Raw genomic sequence first — 21028 nt, forward strand, 5'->3', positions numbered from 1 at the left:
AAATGCAATAATTTGCTTCCTCTTAACTCTTGAGAAAGACAACAATTTTCTATCCATAAATGTAATTTCTAAGACTTTTGGGGGAAATAGGATGAAGCTTTTAGGTTAAAGAGAGAGGAGATTTAAAAAAAAAACTAGATATTCAAGCACAAAGAGAAGATGCAAATTTGCTCAGTCCAATAAGACTAGAATGACAATTGACTGAATGCCATTGGCAAACATCATAAAAATGAAAACCGAAAGAACAGTGGATGTTGTAAATCAGAAACAAAAAGAGAAATTGATAGACACACTCTGCAGTGAGAACTATCTCACTGATATCTGAAAGTAAATACCTGTTTTAATAAAAATTAGAAGCATGTAGCATTTTAATACCCATAGCTAATATGCAGTATTATACTTTAAATGAAGCAGAGATTTTTAAAAAAGTTCTTTCAATTAATAACTTTTGAGAACTACTAGCTTAGGCCAGTGCAATCTCTAATGTTGCTATGTGTTAAGAGCTCTGAATGTAACTGAAAACTGATCAAAACTAATTTCACTTTATTACACAAGGTCACTTTATTTCAGAGTTAATGTTTCGGGTCCAGTGACCCTTCCTCAGAATCACTCGACCCGAAATGTGAACTCTGATTTCTCTCCATAGATGCTGCCATACCTGCTAAGCTTTTCAGAATTTCTCATTTTGTTTCTGACTTACTCATCCACTTTTCTTTCGGTTTTCATTTTATTTCAGACTGTGTTATTGAAAGGTTTTATTATTATTTAAGTGAAACAGGGCAGCATGTTGTTGTCGCCAAACTATACAAGGATTTTGAACGGCTAATGGGTTGGATCTTTCTTTGGCTTCGGGGAAACCTGCCTGTGTACTTGCAAAGTTCAAAAACTGCACACCAGATCCATATATAACTTGACATGTCAGGTTTGTCTTTTTGCACTAGTTTATGAGTTGGAAATCATGTGGAATAAGGATGTCAAGGTGGAATAGTTGGAAGACCTGCCTCAATTCTCCAACACAGTTTCCAGCTCCTAAAAGTGTTTATGAGCCACCTAAACCTCAGCCTTCAACTCCTTCACCGCCCAACTCTTCCCCCAAAGAGAGCACATAATACCCATATGGTATTCTTGAATCCTCCATGGCACCGCAGATCACACATATAACTATGCCCTCACATATCCTCCAAAGCCACTCAGTCAGTTTACATTATGTACAGTCCTCTTGTAAAGTATCAGTGGAAAGAATTTCCTGATCCTTGGTGAGGTAGGTGGGGGGAAGGGAATGAACTTCTCCTCATTTAATGAAAACTTCTAAATTATTGATACTTGCAGAAAGAAATGAAATGCATTCTGCTACATGTAAAAAAAAACTTTTGTGATATTGTGCTTCCTAAACATTTTCCCATTCCAGCCTCAAGTTGAAGCTTGAAAATTGTTATGATCCCTTCCTGATAGTTGACAGGTGGCGGTGGAGATGTCCTATGAAGCAGGAAAGAGAAGACTGGTGAAAGTGAGGGGAGGAGTGCATGTTCGAAAGCAGCCATTGTATTTTACAGTTTGGAGCCTTAAAACTACTTGGGCCATCAACTGGAATTCTGACCCCCATTTTGGGATGCTCTACAACAATACTTGTAATTCTAATAGCTCATGTCGGCATATCATAAATCACATCATTGTTCCAGTTGCTTTTACAATCAATGTTTTGAAATTGTGCTGAAACCCATTAGTGGTTGAAATGGGAATGCAGCCTGATGTGACAATAGCTGACTTGAATAACTGGATTTCAGTTATATTAATTGGTCTGGGGCTGGGGTGATGGCCTAGTGATGGCCTACTGGTGGCCTTTTAATCAAGTGACTCTGATAATGTTCTGAAGACCCAGGTTCAAAACTGGCCAAACATCCAAAGTGGAGGAGTGGTGGATTGATTCGTTCATTATTTTAACATTATGATTTGTGTATTTCTGAGGCTGGCCAAAGCATAGTGATAATGTCATTAAGCAAGCAATACAGAAGCCCAGCTATAATTCTGGGAAATGTGTTTGAATTCCACCATGGTAGGTGGTAAACTTTGAATTCAATAAAACTCTAGAATTGAGTTGGACTAATGGCGACGATGTAAATGTTGAGGGCCCTTTCTCTGTCTCTGAAAGGGGAGGCCTGAGTTCAAGACCCACCTACTCTAGAAGTTAAACTAGACAGTGTGGCCAGAATTGTCAGTTTGTGGTTACAACAGCCTTAGAATACTGTGTACATCATAAATATCTCATTTGTATAAATTTTCATTGGCATTTCTGATTCAAGCTAATCTGCATAAATAATCCCATTGAAATCATTATGATAAAGGTACAAGGATATAGTACAAGAAATCCACTTGCTTGGCAAGGAGAGTTAAAATTCCCCCTTTTGCTTCAACAAATTACAGCGTTGAAGTGATTTAAATACTGATGCCTTTGAAAGTACTTAAATATTTAATTTACAGCAATGGAAGAATTAATTCACCATTGACAAGTGGTTTCCTCTCATTATCTTCTCAATTTTCTTTTCAAATTTGCGAATACGGTACATTGTTTTTTGAGTGATCTTCTAGTTGAAGTGTTGAAAGGATTGATTAAGAAGGTTGTAAAATGACTAGTTTGTGTATCTATGTCCGTTCCTTGTCTGAAAAATTCAAGACACGAGAAAAAGTGCAGATTATTATCACTCAGTCAAAAAAGTCTTAGAATACATACATTTCTTTGAACTAACAACCTGTTAAGAAAATCGTGATAATGTATAGCGCTGAACGTTAAATTTCTGAGCATGTGATTTGATTTAATTGCTCCCACAATATTCTGAAGAAGGGTCACTGGACCTGAAACAATAATTCTGTTTTCTCTCCTCAGATGCTGCCCAACTTGCTGAGTTTTTCCAGCAATTTCTGATCTTTTTTTCTGATTTACAGCATCAGCATTTCTTTTGCTTTTTTTTTGACAAATCTAAACATTCTCTTTTTTATTATTAAGCATTTCCTACAAGGCAGGTCATTTCCTGCCTCCTGGGACATGCCTTGCTGTAAAGTATCCTCAATCATACTGTTTTCTCGCTGAAGTGTTGGTTGGATTGGGATCTGGCCTCGTTAAGCCCAGAAGCACAGAGTAGCTGACTCCAAGGGTCAGCGAGTGCTGAAGCAGGCTGATTACAAGGCCCATCTGGTTCTTTTGGTCAATGACCCAACTGTTTCAGAAATTGATATGCCTTCTTGCCACCCCTTCTCATACCTGCCATCCCCCAAACGTTTCCTATAGCCTGTCATACTCCCATGCTAACTCAATGGCAATTATGCTTCCTCTCTACTTACGGCCCTCACACTCTTCTTTCCAAACTCAGTGCCATTTCATACCTGCTTATACCACCGTATCTATTCACCCAGTAGGAAAACTTTAGGAACTGTGGAGAAGAAGCAAATAAATCTCTCACTGTCTAATGAAACACTCTCATAATGAAAAGAAGTCTTCCATTCATAAAAGCATTTAAAACTTTTTAAATCTGAAGTGTTCATTACGTTTACAATCAAACTTTTATTCAGACTTCAGTCAAGGTAAACTAACAAGTTAATATTTTTTTTTAATGTAATGATGAATGTAGTGCAGTATACATTGTCTACATGGACTTCAACAAGGCCTTCGACAAGGATCCATGTGGTAGACTGGTTAGCAAGGTTAGACCACATGGAATCCAGGGTGAGCATGCCAAGTGGATACAAAATTTGATTGATGGTAGGAGACACAGAGTGGGGGTGAAAGGTAGTTGTTTAGACTGGAGGCCCGTGACCAATCAAGGATCGGTGTTGGATCCACTGCTGTTCATCATTTTTATTAATGATTTGGTTAAGAATATAGGAGATATGATTAGTAAGTTTGTGGATGATACCAAAATTGTTGTAAAGTGGACAGTGAGGAAGGTTGCCTCAGAGTACAGCGAGATCTTGATCAGCTGGGCTAATGGGCCGAGGAGTGGCAGATGGAGTTCCATTTAGATAAGTGTGACATGTTGCATTTTGGTAAAACAAACTAGGGAAGGATTTACACAGTTAGTGGTAGGGCTCTGGGGATTTTTGTCGAACAGAGAGACCTAGGGGTGCAGGTGCATAATTAATTGAAAGTGCATCACAGGTAGGCAGAATGGTGAAGAAGGCGTTTGGCTTCATTGGTCAAAGCATTGAGTATAGGAGTTGATATGTCATGTGAGGGCTGTACAAGACATTGGTGAGGCATGTTTTGGAGTACTGTGCATAATTCTGGTCACACTGCTATAGGAAAGATGTTATTCAACTGGAAAGGGTGCAAAAAAGATGTACAAACTCAAGTCTTGAGTGTTTGAGTTATAAGGAGAGACTGGATACGCTGAGACATTTTCCCTGGTGTGTCAGAGACTGGGAGGGGTAATCTTATAAAGGTTTATAAAATCATGAGAAGCATAGATAAGATGGATAACCAAAGTCTTTTCCACAGGGTAGGAGAATCTAACATGAGAGGGCATATTTTTAAGATGAGAGGGGAAAGGTTTAAAAGGGACCCGAGGGACAGCATTTTCATGCAGAGGGTGGATGTATATAGAATGACCTGTCAGAGGAAGTGGTAGAGATGAGTGCAATTACAACATTTGAAAGACATTTGGACAGGTACATGAATGGGAAAGATTTACAGGGATATGAGCCAAACAGGGACAAATGAGATTAGTTTAGTTTAGGAAATTCAGTCGGTATGGATGAGTTGGACTGAAAGATCTGCTTCCACGTATGGCTCTATATTGAGCTTGAATCAGCCTGCTGTGACATGGGTAATTTTAGAAACTCAGACAAGCATTCATTATTACATAATACTTGGCTTTGTGGAAGTATCAATGAAGAACTCTATTGAAATTACATGGCAGATGCTAACTTTCTTTTTCTGACCTGCACTAAATGACCTATCTCTCAAAGGAATCCAATAGACATTTATTTTAACATGGTAGCTACATTTTTAAATTTAGAAATTGGATGGTTTATAAAACTTCAGATCATGACAGTTAGACAGACCTTAATCTGCCCTTAAATTATGTTTCCTTATGCTCCATCAATTCATGACTTCTGCCTTGTTGTTATGGCCTTCTTGAGACAAAATGAGCTCTCTTTGAACTCAGCACCAAACTCAAATGGTCTCCTGTGTGAGTTATGGTCCACACTCTTCACCCTTTTCAGCAAATTTTACATCTGTAAAGAGAGGGATTTGTGCAAATTCCACTTTTTTTTTAACTTTGTGGATTTTGATAAATCTAGCTCTTGGTCTTTCAAACTGCAAGTGACTAGAAGTAACTTTCATGGAACTAATATAAAACAGTCGGGACTTTAACCTTTTCAAGTTAATACTGAGCCAACCTTCTAATAGAAATGCTAAATAATTTGTCAAGAAAATAGCTTTCTATTATTTGAATGTTAAAAGCTTTGGAAAAACCTGATTTTGTAGTAAAAGTAATCGATACAGTAATGAGACATTAATATATTATATCAGTACTCCATAAAGTTAAGGGACACATTTATTCCTGAAATCGCTTTTTAAGCCAAGGGCGTTACAAAATATAAACCAAGTACTAGGGCATATTTTTAGAGTGGCAGAATTGAAGTGTAGAAATTATATTTTAAACTTGAATCAAGCCTCAGTTAGGCTGCACCTGGTTCTGCTGGCTGTATTCTTTTTGCTAAAACATCAAAAGGAGGCAGAGGCACTGAGAAGATGCAAGAAAAGTGCAGGAAAGATACTCGTACACCAAGGTTTACTTATCAAGAAAGGATGAATAGGCTACATCTCTCTTTTCTTGCCAAGGGAAAGCTGAGAAGTGATTAAATAGAGGCCATTAATATTATGAAAGGTTTTCATAGAATATAAATATCACAGCTACCTGAAGAAGGAGCAGCATTCTGAAAACTGCTTCCAAATAAACCCGTTGGACTATAACCTGTGTTGTGTGATTTTTAACTTTCATTGAATAGGCACAGATAGAACATTGCCACTTCTAAAGACAAACAGAGGTAGAGGACACTCTGAGGTGTCAGATCAAACCCCCTTCAAATATATCAAGGAGATACCCTTGACCCTAACTTTTTATTTAACGGCAAGTATAAAGTGCTGATTTCTAGATGTAATTCAATTGGTTATGCTACTCGGCTTTAAGCAAAATATGCTTTATTCTTACTCTACAGTTAAATACAAATAAAAGAAAGACGAATTGGCCAAACTTTAACTTTAATGGAAACCTTTATAGAAATAATAGATTATTTAACTACTAAACAACAATATTTCCAATGGAGTATCATTCCATCAATACACACTTTGACAAAAGCAAATTCAGTAAAATAGTTTCTCTCAAATGCAATGTTTCTCCAGTCCAGGAGGAAATATTACCAAGAAAATTCTGGCAAAGGGAGAACTCAAGCTTTTTGGTGTAGCTTAGAGAATACATGGCATCTTCCAAAATCCCAACAATTGCTGAAAGCAACATTAAAACCCTATTTCTTTTGGAACCTGACTCCATGTTGCTTCCATTGATCCAACCTTTAATAATTAAAACCCCAAGACTGAACAGACTGCTCAGCATCTCTGTATGAATCTCCCTTTATATAAAATAAAGTCAAAGTACACCTCTTAAAGCTATAGTATTGTTGCACCAATAAATGAAACAAATAGGGAATTTAGAAGCAGTCACTTTACCCAGAGTTTTGAAATGTGAAACTTGCTAGTGAGTAGCTGAGGTGAAAAATGTGGATGGAATTAAGGGAAGGGTAGGAATGCAAAGGTTGGAGAAAGGAATGAAACGTTATGCTGAATGAGGAGTTACAGGAGAAGGCTGCAGTGAAGCATAGATTGGTTGGTCTCAGTGCAGAATATAGATTCTTTTTAAGTATAATTTAACATAAAAGTCTACTCTTATCATTTAGTTTCAAGTATTTTGATGATATCTTGAAATATTATCAGATAACAATGTTTATCACTGATCATGAAATTTCAGTTTTAACATTCTCCAAGAATAACTGTGACCGTCATTGCAAAATCAATAAAATGTAATCGATCATAATTATTGAGTGCAACCAGCTAAATGCAGGCAGTTAAATAAAGGACTCTTGTGTTGCAGTGGTAATGTCCCAGCCTTTCAGCCAACATATATTTTTTGCAGAGAGTTATAGAATAACTTGAGTGGTTAATTAACACAAGTGTTATAGATACATAGAAAATAGGCCATTTGGCATGCTGAGTCCACTCCACTCTTCATTCTGATCATGGCAGATCATCCAACTCAATAGTCTGTACCTGCTTTTCTCCAATTTCATATGATATTTTTAACTCTAAGCGATATATCCAACTCCTTGAACTCATGTTTTGACCTCAAATGCTTTCTCTGATAGTGCATTTCACAGCTCATCACTCCCTGGGTGAAGAAATGTTTCTTCATCTCAGCCCCTAGTTCTGGACAACCCTGTCACTGGGGACATCTTCATGCATCTTCTCTGTTTATTCCTATTAGAAATTCTATGAGACCTCCCACCCTCCAACACACACACGCACACACACACACATTCTCGGGAACTCCAGTGAATATAATAGTCCTATCTGATTCCACCTCTCCTCATATGTCAGTCCCTTCATCTCAGTCTGGTTTTGTAAATCTTAGCATATTTACTGAAGTTTGTTTTAAGTAGAGGTAACACAAAACCATTTACACAAGTACGTTTTCCAATCATGGTCATTTTTCATAACAATTTTACTGATGATCATTACAAAATTCGTGGATGCTGAATGGTCTTTATTGAAACTGATATCATATTACTGATTGCAAAGTCATGGACATAATTTACATTCCCATGTGTGAGTGAGTGAGAGAGAGAGAGCGAGATTTTCTGGGAGGATCGGGGCTAGAAAGGCTACCTATCTGTACATGCCAGCTTCCAATATATTGACCGAAAGCAATTAAGACAAATGATCATGGAAAACTAGGAACTTGTGGGACCCTGCAGTGCCTGAACTGGCCAGCTTCTGAGAGGGCAGCCTCCCCGACAAAATGCTAGTGCTGCAGGGATGTTTAAAAGGCTTGTCCACTGACCTCGACAAGACTGTGGCCAGAGGCTACCCTTCTATAGTGGTGCTGTGTCATGACAGGAATTCAATCTCTTCAAGATCCCATGACTTCCCTGAAGACTGCTCCTCTGCGTTGCCACAGACCACAAAGCATGTTCAGCTTTTCAATAACCACAGTATTTTGCATTTGTTTGAATGATCTCTTTATTTCAGTAGCTGATCATTTAAAGAATGATTAATGCAATTCAGGGGAAGTGACAGCCTAGTGGTATTATCCAGATAATGTTCTGTGGACCTGCATTCAAGTCCCAACACAACAAATAGTAGAATTTGGACTCAATGTAAAACAAATCTGGAATTAAGAGCCTAATGATGAGCATGAATCCATTGCTGATTCTCAGAAAAACCTATCTTGTTGCCTAATGTCTTTTAGGGAAGGAACTTGCCATCCTTACCTGGTCTGGCCTACAAATGACTCTAGCAATGTGGTTGAATCTTAACTGCCCATTGGGCAATAAGGAATGTGCAATAAATGAAAACCTAGCCAGTAATGCCTTCATTCCATGAATGAATTTTTAAAAATTCTACTCATTCCAAGGAGAAATGTTGATGCACCAGAGGCTGGCAAAGAAGGAATTTCTCTAAATAAATGACTTATAAGTGAAGTTTTTGTACTCTACTTAAGTACCTGATAAGGAAATACCCAGCAACAAGACTTTTTAACCTTGATGAACACACATTTCTCAAAATAGTACTTTGTAAAAAGAAAGTATCTTTCTCCATAAGCTTTTAAAAAAAAATCCGAAAAACATTTGGACTTCTTTGTCACCATAGTGAAACCATTTGATCAACTGCTTCTGCCCCTTTCCTCCCACCAACCTACTGGAATAAATTTCTTCTAAAGTTCCCTCATGCTATTTCCCTAACAGTGCCTTTTTCCCCAATTTCTTTTATGTCTCCATTCACGATCTTCCAAACTCAACTTGCCCAAGCAAACTTTCTCTTACACCCTTAACCATATTCCCATGCAACTGCTGAATGTACACTTTTCCCTCCTTTACTAACATTCCTTGATATTGTTAATGAAGCTAACTCTTTAGGTGCTTTATGTTTCTCTTTTAAATATGCCATAATTACCCTCTCTCCCAAAAATAATCCCTTGAATCCTCTGTTCTTGCAAACAACCACCACATCTCTAATCTCCCTTTGCCTTCCAAAGTCCTTGAGTGTGTTGTCACTTTCCAAATACGCATCTATCCTTCCTGGAGCCCCATGATTAAATCCATTCCATCAGGTTTCTGTCTGTGCTATAATGACTGTTACCAAAGTCACAATTGAAGTCTGATGTGACTGTGGCAAAAGTAAACTAATCCCTGTTCGTCCTTCTTGATCGGTCTGCAGTCTTTGATACGGTTGGCCATATCATCCTGTTCTAAAGCCTCTTCACCGTTGTGCACCCTTCGTAAAACTAGTTTGGTTTCATTTGGATGTCAAAGATCTATTCTTGGTACACAACTGTTTCTTACTTACATGCTGCCAGTTGGCAATACCACCTGAAAGTGCAGTTTCGGCATGTACACTGTGATCACAACTGATATTGTTACTGGATAAGATGATTCCAGACTGAAATCCAAGCTTGGCAGATCATTTCACAAAGAAGGTGATCTTTCACAGAAACAAAAACATTTGGATTTTAATAATAACAGGAGATTATTAGAAAAACAAAATGAAGATAAAACAGAACAGCAAGCTATCTACAAATAATACAATTTGAAAAAACTTGAAAGTGCAGTAAAACTCCCATCTATCCCAACAGTATTCCTTTATGGTATTCAAACATCAGGGAGAGAATTCCCTTCTCTCTATAGATTTAACATAAATGTTGCTTTCAATTCCTGATTTTGAGGATCTTGTAGACTCTTCCTTGGGCATTCACACAATTGAGTATAAAATTTTACACTGAAGTAACTATTCCCATCTTTTCTGAACTAAATCCTTGCTCGAGGAGAACATGTTTCATGCATTCAACTTCTGCAAACTGAAACCAAAATGTTTTCCAATGGATGCTACTCCAAAGGAAAAAATAAAATGCATCTCTGATCCTTATAACTAAAAGCAGCTTAAAACCCTTTAGTATTTAATCTGTCCACATTGCAAATAGATTCCCATCAGCATACCTGGAACTATCTCTGTCTTGTACTGGTTTCAAAAGTTCATAGATTTATAAATGCTCACAAGTTAATTGTAAAACCCTCTCATGCTCACAGACCAACACCCACATGCCACTAGTTAAATAAAGAAACTCTAAAAAAATTTTAAAATCACAGCTGACTTAACTTATTTCTACTTCGCATTTGCCAAATTATGGGCCTGACTGTCATACCTTCATCCATGTTTGAATTGAGGTGGAGGAGTGACAGTGAGAAATTTGGGTCGGAAACAACTGTGTTTAACTTAAAGGGAATTACAATCAAATTTGGGCAGAGTTAGTGAAAGTACTGGTTGGATAAAATGAGGACAGAGTTAGTGAAACTAGATTGAATGGATAAATTAGCAGGAAATTCAGTAAACAAGCATTTGCAAACTTTTAAAGAGGTAATTCGTGACTCTCAGCAAAAATATATCCCAGTATGGAGGAAAGATTCTAAGAGAGCGATAAACCACTAGGGCTGAGCAAAGAAGGTAAGAACAATAATAAGTTGAAAGAAAAACATATAAGGAGGCAAGAGTCAGTGATAGTCCCGAAGACTGGAATAAATTCAGAATTCAGCAAAGGAAGTCTAAAAAGATAATAGTGCGAGAGAAAATACAAGGCCAAGCAGGCAAGAGGAAAAGGGTCAAAATAAATATAGACCCCTTAAGAAAATGAATCTGGGGAGATAATTATGAGGAACAAAAAAATGGTGCAGTAGGTAAACAGATAATTTTGCATCAGTCCTAATGGTGGAGGATACTTTGGACATTCCATTAATACTAAAGAATATGGGGGAGAAATTAAGCACTGTCACTATCACTAAAGAAGTAGTATAAGATAAACTAATGGTGTTAAAGGCAGATAAGCCCCCAGTGCTGAAAGAAGTAGCTACGTAGACATTGGTTGAAACTTCCTAAAAACCCTTAGACACTGGAGAAGTACTCGTAGATAGAAAATTGCCAATGCAACACTTCTTTTCAAAAAAGGGAGGGAGGCAAAAATTAGGTAACTATTGGCCAATTAGTCTAATATCTATTGTTGTAAAATATTGTATCCAATTATTCAGGAAGTAATAGTAGAACATTTTGAAAAATTTTGTCATCAAAGAGAGTCAGTATAGCTTCATGGAAGGGAAATCATGTTTGACTAATTTATTAGGGTTTGTCAAGTCAGTCTCAACCAGAGTGGATAGAGGGGAACCAGTAGATGTGTTGTATTTGAACTTCTAAAAGGCATTTGTCAAGGTAATTTACAAAACGTTGTCATAAGAGTCCATGGTATTAGAGGTGTTACATTGACGTGGATAGAGAATTGGCTAATGGGTAGGAAACAGCGCATGGGAATAAGATGTTCTTTTTCATGATGATCTGTAACCAGTGGGGTTCTTCCACAGGGATTAGTGCTAGGACTACAATTGTTGGCAATATATAGTAATGACTTAGAGGAAGGTAGCAAATATAGCCAAATTTGCAGGCAGCACAAAATTAGGTAGAAAAGCCAAATATGAGAGGGATTCAAACAGAGAGATAGAAAGGTGATGGCCTAGTGGTATTGACTATTAATTGGCTTGACTATTAATCCAGAAACTTGGCTAATGTTCTCGGCACCTGGGTTCCAGGTGGAATTTGAATTTAACTTTTGAAAAATCTGGAATGAAGAATCTACTGATGACCATGAAACCATCGTTGATTGTCAGAAAAATCCCATCAGTTTCACTGATGTCCTTCAGGGAATAATTTTTGTCATCATCACCTGGTCTGACCTACATCGGATTCCAGACCCAGAGCAATTTGGTTAACGCTCAATTGCCCTCTGAAATGGTCTAACAAGCTACTCAGTTGTATTAATTGTTACAAGACCTCAACAAAGAAATGAAACTGGATGGACGACCCATCTTCAACCTGGGCACCGGAAAAGACCATGCTCCTTGGATGCTGCCTGACCTGCTGTGTTTTTCCAGTTCTACACTTTTTGACCCTTTCCACGCTTGAAACAGCCTTGCTGATTCTGCAAAGTCCTCCTTACTAACATTTTGGGGGGGCTAGTGTCAATATTGGGAGAATTTGGGTGGCACAGTGGTTAGCACTGCTGCCTCACAGCGCCAGAGACTCGGGTTCAATTCCCGCCTCAGGCGACTGTGTGGAGTTTGCACGTTCTCCCCGTGTCTGCGTGGGTTTCCTCCGGGTGCTCCGGTTTCCTCCCACAGTCCAAAGATGTGCAGGTCAGGTGAATTGGCCATGCTAAATTGCCCGTAGTGTTAGGTAAGTGGTAAATGTAGGGGTATGGGTGGGTTGCGCTTCGGCGGGTCGGTGTGGACTTGTTGGGCCGAAGGGCCTGTTTCCACACTATAATGTAATCTAATCTAATCTAATCTAAACTGTGTCACAGACTAGTCAAGCACCAACCTGACATAGTCATACTTATGAATTCATAGCTGACAGGAAATATCCCAGATGCCATCATCACCATCCCTGAATATGTCCTGTCCCATCAGCAGGATAGACCCAGAAGAGGTGGCGGCGCAGTGGTATGTAGTCAGAGGGTGTTGCCCTCGGAGTTCACGACATTGACTGCAGACCCCATGAAGTCTCCTGACTTCAGGTTAAACTGAAGCCGGTTTAAGGAAACCTCCTGCTGATTACTACATACTGTTCTCCCTCAGCTTCCCTCATGTTGAAAACATTTGAAGGAAGCACTGAGTTTGGCAAGGATGCAAAATGTACTCTGGGTGGGGGACTTCAATGTCCACTACCAAGAGTGATTCAGCTGAAGCAGTACTACTGATTGAGCTAGTTGGGTCCAAAAGCTGCTAGACTGGGTCTGTGGCTGGTGATGAGGGAACCAACAAGTCAGAAAAGCATACTTGACAATCTGTTGGCTGGAGTTGAAGTTCCATCTTTACATTGAGAGTAACCTCCATCGTGTTGCATAGCACTATCACTGTTTTAAATGAAACAAATCGAGGAAATCAAGACTGGGCATTTATCAGGTGTTCTTGTCCAGCAAGAGCAACAGAATTGTACTCCAATACAATCTGCTACCTGATGGCCCAGCATATCCCGCACTCAATCATTACCATCATTAATCCTGGTTCAGTGAAGAGTGCAGGAGGGCATGCCAGAAGCAGCAGCAGACGTACCTAAAAATGAGGTGTCAACTTAGTGAAACTATCAAATGCACACCAAACTGCTTATGTAGCAAGTGATAGGCAGAGCTCAGAGATCCTATAACCAATGAATTAGATCTAAGCTCTGCAGTTGAGAATGATGGTGCACAATTCAACAACTTACTGCAGGAGATAGGTCCACAAATATCCCCAATCTCAATGATGGAAGAGCTCAACACATAAGTGCAAAAGATAAGACTGAAACATTTGCAGCAATCTTCAGCCAGAAGCAATGAGTGGATGATCCCTCTTGGCCTTCTCCAGTGGTCCCACATCACAAAAATCAGTATTCAGCCAATTAGATTCACTCCACATGATATCAAGAAATGGTTGGAGGCATTTGAGACCTCAAAGACAATGGGCCATGACAACATTCTGGCAATAGAATGGCAACTAAAGACTTGTGCTCCAGAATTTGCTGCTCCCTCCTAGTCAAACTGCTCTAGTATAGTTACAACGCTTGCATCCATCAGACAATGTGAAAAATTGTCCACGTGTGTCCTGTACATAAAAAGCAGGACAAATCCAACCTGACCAATTACCACCCCATCGGTTTACTCTTGATTATCATTAAAGCGATGAAAGGTATCATCACCAAGGCTTTCAATCAACATCTGCTCAACACTATCCTGCTCAGTGATGCTCTGTTTAGGTTTTACCCAGGGCTACTCAGCTCTTAAGTTCTTTATAGTTGTGTCTCAAACATGGGCAAAAGAACTGAATTCCAGAGGTGAGGTGAGAGTGACAGCCCTTGATATCAAGGCTGTGATTGTTGGGGGTCAGTCATCTCAGCTCCGGGGCATCTCTGCAGGAGTTCCTCAGAATAGTGTTTTTGGCCCGACAACCTTCAGCTGCTTCATCAAAGACCTTCCCTCCATCATAAGGTCAGAAGTGGGAATGTTTGCTGATAATTGCATAAAGTTCAGCACCTTTTGGCAGACATGTTGAAAAAAGTTTAATATGATTTATAATGGCAGGTATGTTTAAAATTTCCAGCCTTCCCTGTTCTTTCTGTTTTATGTTTAAAAAGTGTTTGGATCGTCTATGATAAAGGTATTTAGTTATGCAAGTAGTATGCTTAAGTACATTTTCAATCCTGATTTTAAATTTTAAGCAACCATTAAATTAACCAGGTAGGGGATCAGATGCATTAAAGGCTTTTCTCCAGACAATAAAGTCCTCCGCTGGTTTTAATGATTTAAGTGACATTTCTGGTTTGATTTTCCTATTGATTTAATGATATGACATAGGCTGCGCCTTTAAAACTCACTGCTTTGGTGCACAGAAAGCACTGCCGTGATGTGTCAAATGATAATAATGGCAATCCTTTAAAATGCTAATGAAATAAATAAAATCAGGCATTCACAAACTGAAAAAAAGCTATTTCTCTTACATCCTCATCAAACACAACAGTGAAATGTGTATTGGTAGCCATTGACCTTCTCTGCAGGTTATGGCAGGAGGATACTCCCAGAACAGAAAATGGATCTTTAATCAGGAACATTAGGGATTTGTGGTATCCACCACAAAAGATGAAAATCTGACTTATCTAGGTCCCTGTTTTAAAATTCATTTGTGGGATGTGAGCATTGTTGGGAAGGCCAGCAATAGTTCGCCATCCTTAATTGCCCTTGGGGAGGTGGTGGTTCGCTGCATCCTTCAAACACTGCTGTCCATGTGCTGAAGGAACATCTTCAGTACTGTTAGGGAAGGTGTCCCAGGATTTGACCGAACAGTGATATATTTCGAAGTCAGGATGCTATGTATGATGTGGAACTGCCGGTGTTGGACAGAGGTGAACAAAGTCAGAAGTCACACGACACCAGGTTATAGTCCAACAGGTTTAGTTGAAACCACAAGCTTTCGGACTGCTGCTCCTTCATCAGGTGAAGTGATCTGACAAAAGAGCAGCACTGCGAAAGCTTGTGATTTCAAATAAATCTGTTGGACTGTAACCTGGTGTCATGCGAATTCTGAGGATTCTGTGTGGCTTGGAACCAAGCTTGCGGGTTGTGGTTTTCACTCGATTCAGCTGCCCGTGTCCTTCTAGATGCAAGTGTTGACAGGTTCAGAAGGTGTCTTTGAGAGAGCTTTGATGAGTTATTGCACTGGTGTCATTGTGCATCATTGCTGGAGTGAATGCTGAAGATGTGAGGTGGCATGTGAACAAAAGAGGCTGCTTTGTTCTGGATGGTGTTGAACCTCTTGGGTGTTTTGCACCTTGTCGTGGTTGTGGAGCGTATTTTATCACACTCTAAACTTGTGCCTTGTAGATGATGCACTGACACTGGGGAGTAAGGAGATGAGTTACTTGCTATAGGATTACTCGCCTCTGACCTGCTCTTGCCGCCATGCTATTTATCTGGCTAGTCCACTTCAGTTTCTAGTCAATGGTAGCTTTCAGGATATTGATAATGTGGCATTTAATGTAGTTAATGTCCAGGGACAATGGTTGGATTTTCTTTCATTGTCGATGGTCATTACCTAGATACTTATGCAACATGAGTTTTACTTGCCACTTGTCAACCCAAGCCTGGATATTGTCCACATCTTGCTGGATTTGGATGTGGACTGCTTCAATATATGAAAAGTTGTGAATGGTGCAATCATCAGTAAACATCCCCACTTTGGATGTTATGATGAATGGGAGGTCATTTATGAAGCAACTATGGATGGTTAACCTAGGAAATGACCCTGAGAAACTCCTGTAGTGATGTCCTCACTAAGATGACTGACCTCCAGAACCAGAACACCTTAATTTTAATATTCTGATCCTTATTTCAGATTCTTCCATATCTCTGAAATCCCCTCAAGCATCATAATCCTTTGAGTTATCTAATTCTGACTTTATATGCATTCCCAATTTTATTGTTCCACTATTGGTGGCCATACCTTGAGCTGCCTAGATCCTAAACTCAACAATTTCCTATCTGAACATCTCAGATATTCTATCTCTCTTATTTCTTTAAACTTTTAAGGCAGTGCACAATGCAATCTCTTTGTCCAAACATGGGGATTTTTCTTAAAATAGCCTTCAGTGACTTGCTGTTTAATTTTATTATATGATGCTCCAGTGAAATGCCTTGAAATGTTTTATTACCTTAAAGGTGCTGCATAAGTAGGAGCTGGGAATTCAAATGTTCTTGCATTTCATTGCTAAGTCATTTATAATTGGTTCTTTTTGTTGCAGGCTGATCAACTTATGTTTGCTTTGCACTTTGTACGTGGAATGCACCCAGAACTCTTCCAAGAAAATGTAAGAAATGAAACTAGTCATTTTTATTGCAGGTGCTTACCATTGGTATTTTTACTGCTCAAGCAGTCCTTACAGTAAACAAGACATTTTCTTAGATCAGACGTTTGACCATTGTATACTGACAGTTGACACACTGTACCTTAGTTGTATCTATTTCAGCAAACCCTGTAATGCATTTCTCTTTATTGTATATCTAATTTCTTCTTGACAGTTGTTTTGGCCAGGCTTCAGTAACCACTTCAGTTAATGCATTCCATACTGTAGGAACCTGTTATATGATAAAATAGTTCAAATTTCTTCCTCCAAAACTATTAAATTTATGCCCTTCGTTACCCATTCGCCATCTAATCCTTTCACTCCGCTGACCTATTTCAGCTTTTTCAAAATTTTGTATGTATTAATCAGATGGCTCCTTAATCTTTTCTGCTCGACTGTTTGAACTTTGTTATTTCAGTCTCACACCATAGCTATGGTATGACTTTTAGCATTATATTGAATCTATGTTGAATATTTCCATAATGAGTTGTCCAAATTATTTTTAAATTATCCCTGTTTGTAATGGGCAACCACCCACTGTCTGAACCATTGAAGTGGTGTCTGTTTTGAACTTTGAAAACCTGCAAAGAGAATAGAAAATTCTATTCTGAATCTTTAATGTGCATATTAAATAAGTTACTATAGGGCACCAATCACCAGAACTTCCCATTCCAGCAGATCTTGGAACTCAGAAACAAAAACAGAAAATGCCAGAAAAACGCAGCAGGTCTGGCAGCATCTGTGGAGAGAAAGCAGAGTTAACACTTTGGGTCCAGTGATCCTTCTCCAGAACTGATTGTAGCTAGGAAAAGATTGATATGTATGCTAAAGAATGGGTTGGGCAAGGAGTAAGTAGTGGGTGGAAATGAAGCCCAGAGAGAGAGAGAGAGAAAACAACAATTGGATAGACAAAGGAATGGATAAAGGTCATCCTAGGGGAATCAATAGCTGCTAACTGGTTCCTATTCATAGCTGACAATGGGATGGTTTTGGTAGTAGCCCAACTGAATCCCTGTTTGGGGACCATGCAGCTTTCAAGACTCAATATCAAGTGCAACAATTTTAGGGCCTGATCACCTTACCCAAACGGGAAATGTGATGCTGTTCTTCTAGCTTACGCTGTGCTTCACTGGAGCTCTGCAGTGAGCCTGAGATAGAGATGTTGGCCAGGGAAAATGATTGTGTGTTGAAGGGGCAGTCAACAGGAAGCTCAGGATCACTTTTGCAGACAGAATCGAGGTGTTCCGCAAAGCGGTCACTTAGTCTGCATATCATTTGCCCAATGTAGAGGAGATAATATTGTGAGAAGCAGGTACAGTAGACTAGATTGAGTGAAATGTAGGTAAAGTGTTGCTTCACCTGAAAGATGCATCTGAGCCCTTGGATAGTGAAGAAAGAGGAAGTAAATGGGCACGTGTTACACCTTCTGTGGTTGCAGGGGAAGGTACCATAGGGCTGTGGGAATGTGTTGTGTTGGGAGTGAAGGACGGGTAGACCTTGAGGAAAGGACAAGAGAGGGGAGGGGAATATGTGTCTAGTGGTGGCATCCTGCTGGAGATGGCAGAAATAGTTTCTAATGATTCTTTGGATCTGGATGCTGGTGGGGTGTAAGTGAGGACCAGGGGTACCTTACTAATATGTTTTGATTAGATTAGATTAGATTAGATTCCCTACAGTATGGATACAGGCCCTTCAGTCCAACAAGTCCACACCGACCCACCGAACAGTAACCCACCCAGACCCATTCTCCTACCCTATATTTACCCCTGACTAAAGCACTAACATTGTGGGCAATTTAGCATGGCCAATTCACCTAACTTGCACATCTTTGGACTCTGGGAGGAAACCGGAGGACCCGGAGGAAACCCACACAGACATGGGGAGAATGTGCAAACTCTACACTGACAGTCGCCCAAGGCTGAAACCGAACCCGGGTCCCTGGCGCTATAAGGCAGCAGTGCTAACCATTGAGCTACCGTGCCGCCCTAATGTTGTGGAAGGTAAGAGAGAGGGTGAGAGCCGAATTGTAGGAGATGGGTTAGAGAAGTCTGAGGGCCCTCTCACAGTGGTGGGGAATCCTTGGTTGAGGAAGAATGTAGACATTTTGGAGGCTTCCTTGTAGAAGTTAGCATCATTGGAACAGATGTGATAGTGATGAAGAAACTGAGAGAATGGAATTGTCATTACAGGAAGTAGGGTGTGAGAATGTATAGTCAACATCACTGTAGAAGTCAGGATATTGGTAGCCAGACTATCCCCAGAAATGGAAACAGAAATGTTGAGGAAGGGAAGGGAGGAGTCTGAGATGGACCAGGTGAGAGCAGCGTGGAGATTGGAAGTGAAATTGACAAACTTTTCCAATTTCGGAAGAGAAAAGAAAGCAGCACCGATGGTGTCATTAATGTACTAGAGGAAGAGTTGTGGGTGGAGGCTGAAATAGGACTGGAGTAAGGAATATTCCAAAACTCAACAAAGAGACAGGCATAACTGGGGCCCTGCGCATAACCATGGTCACCCCTCTGACCTGAGAAAGTGAGAGAACTTGAAAGAGAGGTTGCTTAGAGTGAAGACGAGCTCAGCCAGGCGGTGGAGGGAGGGTGGTTCAGGCCTTGTTTCCAGGAAGAAGCAGAGAGGCCTGAGACCATCTTGATAGGCAATGAATGTGTAAAGGGGTTGCAGGTCCATGGTAAAGAGGAGGAGGCTGGAGCCTGTAAATCAGAAATTTTCAAACTGACATAAGGTGTTGGAAGAATTGCGGATGTTTTCGGGAGGGGATTGGACAAGAGGAGAAAAAAATCTAGTTGAGTTAGGAAGACATGAGTTCTGTGGGGCAGGAGTAAGTAGTAACAATGGGTCTGCCTGGGCAGTCCTGTTTGTGGATTTTACCATTCCTGGACAAGTAATGTTTCTAATTTTGCCAAGCTAAAGCTAAGGTGTGAAAAGTTATAGTTCAGCAACTTCTCTCTTAAAAAAAAAGTTAAAATGTAGACTATAATGTGGTATATTTAAATTTTTCTCTTTTTTTAAGGAATGGGATGCATTTACTGGTTTGATTGTTGGAGATATGCTTCGAAAATCCGTAAGTGTTAATTTTACCATTGGTTCCTTTGTTCTTATTTTTGAGTTTATTAGAGTAAATAGTTATTCTCAGTGAGATTTTCACAGAGTCTGCCAGTAGGGAGCACCAGCCAGCCACATAAGTGAAAGCCCCTATTCATTTTGACATTTGGTCTTATTAATGTAGGCCTGCTCAACTGTATGTGGAAAACATGTATGCAGTAACGAGAGGCATTTATTTGAATATGGAGCACTGAAACATCAGGTGCACATGCAAATTCCATCCAGCTGAAATGTAAATAGCATTGGGTCCACACTGATGTGAAACAACAATGTGTGTGCCACCAGGGCTACCTATCCCAAAGACAATGCAAAATTGGCAATGACAGAATTAGATATTAAGTTCTTTGATGTGATATCTTGGTTGTTGTGTGGAAATCTCCCCAGTTCACTCTAATCAAAATCAATTTCTGATTCATCATTATCCAAAATTACACTGAGGAACCTTCTGTGCCGTCTGTAGTTTCATGTGACATATATAACAGTACGTGAAAACTGGACTGAGATAGAAATGTGGAAGACTTGTAATTACCATTTAGTCCAAGCAACAATACCATTGCATCAATTGACATTCATGTTGTAGAAAATAAAACCATTTGTAACTGATGTAAACACAAAGTATTATAGATGCTAGAGATGAGCAATAAGAAAGTACCAGAGAAATGCAGCAGATCTGGCAGCATCTGTGGAGAAAGAAACAAAGTTAGCATTTTGAGTCCATTAACACCAATCATTAATCCCTTTTTTCATTTATGTATCTCCTCTATTCCCTTTAGCATACCCTTTACCTTTTGCTCTGGGCACCCATCAGTTCTACTCATTCCTCCCCCTCTACTGTCAGCACAGTGGAAACTATATTTTCCAGCCCCCTTCAATCCAAAGGAGAGTTATATTGAATTTGAAATGTTAACTGTTTATTTCTTTGACAGTGCTGCCAGACTAGCTGTATTTCACCAGCACTTTCTGCTTTTATTTGTAACTGATTAATCCCTTCAACCAAAAATAGGTCTTCATGTTGTCACCAGTAAAATGCTGTTATATTACAAAGTCATAGACCTGACCATTTACATTTGTTCATTTAAAAGCGAAAATGGTCCTTCAGAAACCATACTCTTTCATGTACATGTTCTATGCAGCACTAGACATATTTTCCTAAATAAGGTCTATCTCCCA

General features: G+C 39.4%; 1 protein-coding gene across 3 annotated transcripts in view; it reads left to right on the top strand.

Moving 5' to 3' along the window:
* dync2h1 (dynein cytoplasmic 2 heavy chain 1) overlaps positions 1–21028 on the top strand; it is a 565214-nt gene that overhangs the window by 356193 nt on the left and 187993 nt on the right. For all 3 annotated transcript variants that reach the window (XM_043691805.2, XM_043691808.2, XM_043691806.2), the window contains 2 exons: positions 16637–16702; positions 19767–19817. In XM_043691805.2, coding sequence (XP_043547740.2) covers positions 16637–16702; positions 19767–19817 — 117 coding nt within the window. The remainder of the gene's footprint in view (positions 1–16636; positions 16703–19766; positions 19818–21028) is intronic.

The sequence above is a fragment of the Chiloscyllium plagiosum genome, unplaced genomic scaffold, assembly GCF_037043375.1.
Source record: "Chiloscyllium plagiosum isolate Xiang-an unplaced genomic scaffold, Cpla_swu_hap1 HiC_scaffold_6, whole genome shotgun sequence".
NCBI lineage: Eukaryota > Metazoa > Chordata > Chondrichthyes > Orectolobiformes > Hemiscylliidae > Chiloscyllium > Chiloscyllium plagiosum.